The 10,276-nt window shown below is 43.3% G+C and overlaps 1 protein-coding gene across 1 annotated transcript in view; it reads right to left on the bottom strand.

The window, feature by feature from the left end:
- Nucleotides 1–10,276, bottom strand: part of MAN2A1 (mannosidase alpha class 2A member 1) — a 229,426-nt gene that overhangs the window by 196,071 nt on the left and 23,079 nt on the right. Inside the window, exon 4 of the mRNA XM_025203529.1 lies at nt 1,896–2,040. Coding sequence (XP_025059314.1) covers nt 1,896–2,040 — 145 coding nt within the window. The remainder of the gene's footprint in view (nt 1–1,895; nt 2,041–10,276) is intronic.

The raw sequence follows: 10,276 nt of genomic DNA, 5'->3' as shown, positions 1-10,276 counted from the left end.
ACAGGGTTTGTCCAGCAGGGCCCATCTCTACCCATACCCTCCCCACCCCAGTTTACCAAAACTCTTACTCTAAAATACACATGGAACTGGTGAGCCGTACTAGTATAACTGTATTGGTTTGAATTTACATTTAGTTTATGCCAGTATAACATTAGCATGAGATAAGCCTCAATTTGCTCCCATGCTCACTATTTTTTTTAAATCCCAACTGTAGGAACTGAATCAGTGTTATCATTGACACCAGCAGTATTGATGGCTCCTGTATAGGCATCTTGTCAGCTACCATCACATCCTGTCATTTAATACACCTTACTGAAAATACTTTAAATAGTGGTGGCAACTAATGGGCATTCTTAACTTAACCCCCAAGGCCAGAAGTTTTTAAAAAGGCTAAAGATGAATCTTATACCAAATTCCCCAGGAAAACGTTTTCTTGAAAACAAGTCTTTCTTCCCTCTTTCAAGTAATCCAAAATGAACACTAGACATTTAGGCTGGAGCAACCACAATCCCACACTGTTATTAGACACACTGAGCACAGACCTGCTGAGGAGAAATCTTAACTGCAGCACACATTTTAATTGATATACGTATATCATAACTGCATAATATTATGTTAACCCATTTTTTGCCTATTTCTTACAGTATAACAAAGATCAGTTATCTGCATATATCAGTTATGCATGAAATGGTTTATGCACTTAAGTGCTCTGCTTTATAATGTAAATGCTATAAAACTGCATAATTATCAAAACTGACTACAACCCGTCAGTTTCAAGGCTTCTAGGCTACATACAGACATTCAAAAAGCCAGAAGCAGAATCAATCTAAGTCATGCGGTTTTCTACAAACAGTAGTGAACAGAATACACGTTCACCCTTTGGTCGGGAAGACAAATTTTAGACTGGGATCCACCACTTTTAAACCAATCTGTGTGCCAAGCTTCTGTTCTGTTATGGGTACAGACCAGTTTCCAATCACTTATACTGGTAAAAGTGTACTGTCTGTATCTGGCCCTAAAGCAGTCTTGAACTGACTAGGTTCTGTCAAATTCAAGGCTTCTAGTAAAGGTCTAAAGAGCCTTGGAGAAACAATGTAAGGCATTTCAATGCGGTATGAAAAAGCTTGGCCTACCCCACTCTTGTAATTAACCAGCATTGTTTACACTGAGTTCAACTAAGAATATAATCAAGGTAAGTGCACAGCCATTTTTCAATCCTGAAATGATACAAGTAAACGGAGTACACTACACATTAAAATTTCCTTTTGCATTTATTGCACTGTTTTAAAGTGGAAAACCTTATTGATCTGTGCAATTACGATTTCAGTGTCATTAGAAATGTTTACTCAGGTCTCAGGGTAGAGAGGAAAGCTATGGTTATCCACTGAAAGCATGAGCAATAAAGAGGCAAAAGTTTAAATGTAGATTCCACAGTTTAAATGTCCTCCAAATATGTGGCCTATTAAATATTTACTGGAAGTTTTTAAAAGTCAACACAATTCTAGAAGTGGAAAGTTTTCTTGATAATATGTTCAAATATAAAATTCTTATTTAATTGCAGCAATGAATATAGCTGTGCTTGATTTAATCATGGCGAGTATCTAAAACTTCCAAACAATCCAATGTAAAATGCCAGCACTCAAGCACTGATACAGATATATGATTAAATGAAAAGTGCAACTTTAAGCATGTCAGTAGTTCCTCAAAGTCAATGGGAGTGTTCATTAAGCTTACAGTTACATAGTGCCCAAGTGTTTTACTGGTTCTAGACCTAACACAGTAGGCAATGCAATTAATCAAAACATATATCCAAATACTAGAAGAAGTTGACAATATTATATATTAACTCAAGCTGCTGGATGCTTAGATTTCAAAACTACATGGCAGCACATTACCTGGATCATTATGCGAGTGTGGTACAACAAAAACTTGAAGAGGTTCACTGTCCCATTCATTCTCATTATATGTGATATCAAATCCTTGTTTCCAAACCCCACCATCTGGGTTATCGAAAGGAAGAATGTCATAAACATCCAACATCTAAAAAGGATAAAAAAGAATAAACAACATGAATTCACAAAGAGTATGATGAATAATTCTGCATGTCAAAACTCTGCTGAGTTCACTAAAACCCAACAATAACATTGAATCATGTTGGTTTTGGTTTGGTTTTTTTAAAGTTTTAAATGGGCAAATAGAGGCAAGCAAACACCATACCAGGACAGTCACCCTGGTGCCTAGAGACCAACCAAGATTGAAGGCTCATTATACTAAGCACTGTGTGGGGGGTGAAGGAGAGGGAAATTAGTGAACGCTCCCTGCTTTGAAGCACTGGCAATTAGGGATGTAAATATGATTTAAAAAATTATCCATTTGACCTGCTCTAATTTCAATGATTAAACAGTTAACCAATAACATAGCAGTGCAGACACAGCTGCTGCTGGGAGCGGTTCCCAGACCTTTGGGGGTGGGGGGGTCAGAAGGAGGCAGTGGCAAGCCCTGCCAGACAACAACATCCACATGAAGCTGTGGGTGGCAGCAGTAGGCAAAGGGTTTTCCCAGCCCACTACAGCCACTGGCACACAATGAGGAAGGGAGCGCCTGTGAACAAGCAGCTAGTTGCTTAATTAACAAGTCATTAGACCATCCACCGTTTTCCTCTTTAACCTCATCAGCTATGGGTACTAGCCCCTCCCCTTGCCCCACCCCTATTCCTCACCCCCCACCCACGCCACTCCTTCCTCCCTCCCTCCCGCCTGCCCTGCTGCCTTCCAGTTCCTGAGACACTGAGCCACTTCTCTTCTTCACCAGACTGCACCCCACAATAAACATTAACTGGTAATGTATTACTGGTATATACAGTTTGCTTAAACATTTAGCCTTTCACATCCCCACTGACAATCTAAATTGACAATACAAGCAGCAGGAAAAAAGGGATATAACAGGAGTAAAAGAATGGCAGTAAAAGTGTGGCATGAAACGATATGGCAATTTTTTTTTTGGAAAGGATCCCTAAGATGGGGTTCACTACAGGAAAAGGCAAAGGAAGAAAGAGGAGGTAGAAGAGGATGGCAAGGTAGATGAGATGGGGAAAGGGTGGCAAGTAAGAAGCAAGTGTGGACTGACACCCATGTTCCTAGAGAGCAGGCAAAAGTGCTTTCCCAGAGAAAGCATGACTCTGAGGTCAGTGATTAGGACGCACACATTTGAGATCTAGGTTCCAACACAAAAAATCATGAAATGTAGGACTGAAGTGCTCAAAAGACTTCCACCTGCACTGAGACAGACTAGACCATCCCCCCCAAACGTTTTCTTCATTCCAACAGAGGAGGCTATGTACCCCTCTGTTCAATATATCACACCTATATTGCCTGAAAACACCAGCTGTCATATGGAGAAAACGAATGAAGAATCAATTTGATAATTCTCAGCTCTGCTAAATTTCCGTTGAGGAGCACACAACTGTATCTGTCATTACTTACAAAACAGAAGGGCATATGTTCCTTTGAAGATCACTTCTAGGCATGCCAATCACAATAAAGAAACTCAAACCTACTGTAAGAAATGGATAGTTGAAATATCATCAGCCAAATGAATGAATATAGTAATAAAAAACTCTTTTGTGCAGTTGCATCAACCACACTTGCAGACATTACATCAGTTAGTTTCCAAAGAGGGCCGTCTTCTCTTCTTCTCTCATATATATTTCCCCCTCTACAAATCATTAATGTATCAGAACCACACAACTGCTTTACTGTTGATGCTAGACAGGTCCTCATAATGGATGCGTGGGTGTGGTGCAAACATGAGGAGGTGGTCAGCAGTCTGTAGTACATCACCACACTCACATATTGGCCTGTCCTTTAACTTAATCTTATAGAGTGTGGCATAAACGCGTCCAGCTCCAGAGCAAACCCTGCTTAGCTTAATCCTTAAATTGTGGGGGAGCTCATACCACCCTCCAAAGAGAGGGATGAAATATTAAAAATACCATCAAATACAACATACTAAGATAAAACATCACCAATATTTTTAACTTGGATCCAACAGAAACCAGTCAAATCTCAGAGAAACCAGTTATTGTGATCTGCAAATTATGTTCCACATCTTGTTTCCTGTTTATAGCAAAAGAGACTACCTGTCAGAGAAGTACAAGTTGATGACTGTAGTGGGAAAAAAAAAGGTTTGTGGTCTAAAAGGAGCATGTAGTATTAGAAAGCCTAAAAAGATTTTCAACAGATGGCATTACTGCCAACTTAAAGAAAGTAGCTTCTAGAATGGGAGTAGAAAGTGGGTATAATTGACAAGTTTGCACTGTGGACAGACAGAGAACTTGGAGACATCTATACTTCTGAAAGTTTATGATACCAGGTTGAAAGACACCAACAGAAAGTGTTATGAGCATCAACCTGAGGAAACAGATATGCTTAACCCACCCAACAATAAATATTTCAGTACGTATACAAAGTATGTCAAACATGACCATGCAATCAGAGACCATCCAAAGAAGACAATCCATCACTGAGGGTTCAACATTAAGAAAGAATAGAAAGAACAACAGAATTTTGTATAGTCTTCTGGGAGCAAAAAATACATGACTGAACAGGATTCTGAAAACAGCAAGCAAAGTCTCATCATTTGATACATGTTAATGCTAATAAAGCTGCTTCAGGTGACACTTCTGGATTACTGAAGATTTCAGTGATCCCAAAGGAGCTGACAAAGATCAAAGTACAAATGGTATCCTGAGGCCCTTCCTATCTCACAAGTAAGGGAAGAAAAAGAGGTAAACTATCTGCCAAGTGCTGTGAAGTACAAGATTTCTTTTTGTGGCATACTGAGCCACACTGTACGGGAAGAGAAGGCTTTACCATTTGAATGACCTCCAGCTCAGTAGAGGTGAATCAATCTTCCTGACAACAGAACAGCTAGATTAGTCAAAAGAACATTAAAGATGTCATCATTATGTGTGATTCCCTGGGAGGAGTGTCTTCTAATCTGAGCAATGTTTCTTCACCACTGTTCAGGGTTATGTGAACGCCGGACAATTTTTGCTGCTGAAAAAGGAAGGTTCAGTTTTAAGTGCAACCGTTCTCATTACTGAAGCTGTTAGCCTAACCACACCACCTTTTTAGGTTTCACGGAGAAAGCCTGAGGCTCAGCTATGAACTCCTGGAGCAGCTGATCAATGCTTGCTTATCTTGTCAATCCTCCTACACCTTAATTAGATACATAAGCAGACACAACCAAAAGTAGTGTTCATGTCCAGGTTTGTTGGAAACAACTCATTCTGAAAGACAGACCAACTAAACCAGGGGTGTCAAAGATACAGCCCACAGGTTGGATGCAACCCACAAAGCCCTATCATCTGCCCACAGTGCTACTTGTGTGTCTTAGACCAGCATGTGCTGGCCCCAACCCTAGCCCCACATTCTGAAGGCACATGAAGCCTTTCTGGCACAGGCTGTACATGGTACAGGGCTGGAGCTGGCATGTGCTGACATAGCGTACAGGGCCAGTTTGGAGTACATGCTGCATGTGGCACCTGCACCAGACTAATCCTGCATGCTAGATCCTGGACTGGTCTGGATCAAGCCCACAGACTGGCTGCATATGCCAGATCCAGCATGCAGATCTGGTCTGGCACAGGCACCACATGCAGCACATGCTCCAAACTGGCCCCATACACCATATGTATGTAATGTGTACCTAAAGCAGCCTCATGTGCCACATGCCACATGCAGTGAACAGGACCTCAGCTGCCACATATGCTGCAAGCAGCAAACAGGGCCAGTCCAGGGCATGCAATGCATGCCGTGCTTGCCCTAGACCTGCCCTGCTTACTGGTTCTGGCATGTGGGGCTGGCCTGCAGACCCAATTTGGCCTACAGACTGGGCCCATGCCCCTCACTTAGCCCCCAAGGACAGATAAGTTTGAAATACTTGAACCAGAGGTATTAATGGCTTTCATTTTGGCTGCATTCATGTCTAGGCTTGAACTGTACATTGTTTTCATCAACTCGCGTAGGTCCTTCTCCACACATTCAAGGTGAGAACCAAACAGAACTGCGTCATCAACAAACAAGAGCAGTAATTTTGTATGCTCTGGAAAAGGAATATGTTTGGAAGCCAAATGAATGATCAATTTGTCTGAATACATAATCCATTAAAAAACAGATAGGAGGCAAGGACATCACCCTGCGGGAAACTTATCATCCCAAGAACCTGTTCAATGGTCAAGTTATTTGTTACCACACAACAGATGGAATTCTTGTGACACTGCAGATCTGTTTCTTGTTTACAGTTCTTCTGCAAGTGTAATGTCTTCTAGTCAAAGCCAGACCTCTGCAAGTCAGAGGAGGAAGGATTATGACAATAAAGGATGTAGTACCTGCTACAGACCCCTTTATCTCCTTCTACAGCCTTACATAGCCAAAACAGACAGGCCATCATTAAATAAAAACAGGCTTGATGCATGTAATAACGCAAACAAATGGCAAATCAAGACAGGAACTTCTCTGGACAGCATTTGTAGTTGCTATTGCTCTCTCTCTCTCTTTTTTTTTTTTTTTTTTTGTAGCTAGGGTCAGGAGGGACCTGAACAGATCATCTAGCCTGACCCTCTGCCACAGGCAGGAATGAATGCTGGGTTCACAAGACCCCAGACAGGTGATCATCCAACCTCCTCTTGAATTTGCCCAAGGTAGGAGCGAGGACCACTTCCCTGGGAAGTTGGTTCCAGATTTTGGCCACCCTAACTGTAAAATATTGCCTTCTGATCTCTAACCTAAACCTACTCTCCATCAGCTTATGACCATTGTTCCTTGTCACCCCAGGTGGTGCTGGGGAGAAAAGAGCTCTGCCTATTTGCTGTTGCTCCCCCCGGATGAGCTTGTAGGCAGCCACCAGGTCCCCCCTCAGCCTCCTCTTGCTGAGGCTGAACAGGTTCAGGTCCCTCAGTCTCTCCTCGTAGGGCCTGTCCTGCTGCCCTCTCACTAAGTGGGTGGCCCTCCTATGAACCCTCTCCAGGCTGGCCACATCCCTTTTGAAGTGTGGTGCCCAGTACTGGATGCAGTACTCCAACTGCGGCCTGACCAAAGTCACACAGAGGGGGAGTATCACCTCTCTGGACCGGCTTGAGATGCACCTTTGGATGCATGACAAGGTATGGCTGGCCTTGCTGGCTACAGTCTGGCATTGGCGGCTCATGTTCATCTTGGAGTCAATAATGACTCCAAGATCCCTTTCCGCCTCTGTGCTTTCAGGAAGGGAACTCCCCAGCCTGTATGTATGCTGTGGCTTCCTTCTCCCAAGGTGCAGCACCCTACATTTGTCTACATTGACCCCCATCCTATTCTCGTCTGCCCACTTTTGTAGTCTGTCTAAATGGTCAATGCCATAATAATTATAATCCTCATTTCTTCAAGGCTTGCCTGACATGATCTCCATAAACTGAAGATATGAGTAAGCTTTCTTTAAAAACCATGGTCAACAACCCACTTCCAAGTGTAGCTTGCATATACGGACTTGCTAATGGTTCAGCTGTTATCAGTTGAAGCCAATTGCTAAACATTTGCAAGGCTTATTCCGCAAATCCTTCCTACAATGTTTTCCATTTACATGTAGATTTTAATGCCAGGTTGGAAATGGACCTGCTAAAAAGTTTTCAAAAATAAAAGGGGCTATTTCATAACATCACTGCCACCATGTCACTAACTGGTCGTTCTCTGAACAAACTTAGGTGCTTGTGATGTGTACATTAAGGAAGTTATAGACCTGAAAGACTCCATAAAAAATAATAATTGAATCACATCTTATACAGTAGAAAATAACAAAAACTGCAGAACCTACAGTACAGGTGAACTGGGGTCAGATCAATGAATACAGAGTATCTACACGACTTGCTTTCATATCTACCTTGAAGGAAGATACTTCCTACTTTAACTGGCCACGGACTCTTAGATGAAGAAACTACACAAGAATTCTCAATTATAAACAACTTCTTGATAGCTAAAAAATAATCACATCCAAGATTTTGTTGTCAAAACAGTCAAAAGATGCAGCTTGATAACTGTTGGGTGCAGCCAAGAGGTCTGCTCCATCACAGGTGAGAAAAAAATAGAAAATCTGCAAGCTGACAGCAATCAGCAAAGTCAGCCAAGATACTGCAGAACAGCAGAATACATGAGAAGTTTTCTGCCTGAATATACATTTTATGAAAGCTTATTAACATAAGGAAAAGGTGTTGAGCGGTGTGTGTGTGTGTGTGCGTGCGTGCATGTAAAGCATCCCCTGCCCAAAACTGACTCCAGCCCAACTACTTAGGCACTGCAGGACAAGAGTTTGAAACTAACAAAACTTCTCCTAGGTCATGAATCTCTGACCCACCAAACTACAGCACACTGACCTGCTCAGTGCTAATCCCTATAAAGGAGGTCAGGCTAGTATGGACAGTTATTATAGCACTAGCCAGCTGCCCCGGCAGGAATGACTGAGGGAGCGGGGGGAAGCAGGCAGGGACAGAGCCCTATGTTCGTCCGTCCCTCCTGTCTGGGGCCACAACCCCCCTTCCCTCCTGCCGCTTGGCATCCCAGTCCGCTCCCCCCTTCCCTGCCACGGCAGTGGGCGGAGGGGGCCTGGCCCCAATGCGGGGGAGGGCTGGGTCTGAGGGTGGGGAGAAGCTGGCCGGCCGCAGTACGGGAGGTGGGATGGGAGGGGGATCAGTGACCCGGAACAATGTGGGCGAGGAGGTCCGCTCCTCCCCTCTCCCCCCACCACTGCAGCACGGCCAATCCTCCCCCCACTGCGGCCATATTAGTCTGCTCTGCAGCATCCTGACCCCACTCCCCTCTAACCTCCTGCCACCACCTCAAAGGTGGCAACCCCATTTCCACCTCTCCTCTGCTCCATTGTCGTTGCCTGCAGGTAGCAAGGCAGGGGGGAGTGGCCTCACGCCCCGCCCCCCATTCTGTCCCCTCCATTGCCACCACCTCCACGGAGCAGAGTGGGGAGGACAGGGGGCGCAAGGCCAGCTGTGCTGACCTCCCCCCACCCATCCCCTGTGTCCCTACTATCATGGCAGCACTCCACCAAGCCACCACCTCCTGTCCAAATGCTGTATTTGCAGCGAGTGTTTCAGTCAGCCAATCAGAGTGCAAATAAAGCGACGGGCAGATGGGCAGCGACTTTTATAATATTAAAATTCCTCTTCTGTCGCTACCATTGAAGATCAAGCCAGATGATGTTAAAAATAAACAAATCCTTTGTCATCCCTTAGCAGCCCTTTGGTTCTGCTAAGAACAAACCAAACTGGACTGCTGAAGCACAAAAGTACGCGGGAGTTTGTCCCACTGGGTGTGGAGTCCACTCAAAGGTACTAAAGAAACAGCCGCCTTTGGTCATGACTTGTTTAGATTTCTCAAAAGTATTTCAACTCCATTGACCACTATCAGAGGGGGGGGGGTTATATTTTCTCAGTACAAGAGTTCAAAACCTAGATCCAGAGTTTAAGAGGTAAACAGGAAAAATGCATAAACATATCTCCAGCTAAAGTTATCTTTAAAATTTAATAATTCAAGGTGTCAAGGAATGTGAAGAGTAGAAAAATTTAATTGCCTTCATACCAATGCTAGAAGCCTAGGTTTTAAGCAAAAGTAGCAGAGATGTTCATTTATTAAAATAATTTTTTCATCATTAGTGAAACCAGGCAAAAAGACTCAAATGATCAGAATATTAAAAAAAAAAATCTCACAGCCATTATATGCAAACAGAGTATGGTCCCACTGGACAACATATATACTTGATGCCTTAAAAGGGTCAGTTTCCCAAATCAGAAGACAATTATTAATTAAAATTTGAGAAGGGGGAAGGAAAGAGAAAGAGAGAGCATTGAGAATTAAGATTTAATAGACACCCTGAAAAATAAAAACAAATCCTACCACAACCCTAAATTCCATAATTCTAAAGTCCCTGTTTTTAGTGGGGAGGGGGTGGGGGGAGAGGAACAGGACATTCACAGAAGTACAACCACATCTTTTTCCTTGGGGTGTGCCAACTATCAGAACTTTGCCTAACACACTATTTTATCAATACAGCTCCATATGCTTAAGTTTTATAGTGCATATTAGGGGTGCACCAATAAAGATTTTTTGGGCCGATACCGATGGCCAATTAACGAACCATATCAGCCGATACCAATCCAATTGCTGATACACAGCCTGGCAACTTGGAGAGCAACATCCAGCTGGCAAGGCTGTTGGGGGGGGGGGGGGGAGGG

This window comes from Alligator sinensis, unplaced genomic scaffold (assembly GCF_000455745.1).
Source record: "Alligator sinensis unplaced genomic scaffold, ASM45574v1 scaffold30_1, whole genome shotgun sequence".
Classification (NCBI taxonomy): Eukaryota; Metazoa; Chordata; order Crocodylia; family Alligatoridae; genus Alligator; species Alligator sinensis.
Note: the sequence above shows the minus strand (reverse complement) of the source record. Positions and strands in the feature narration are given on the sequence as shown.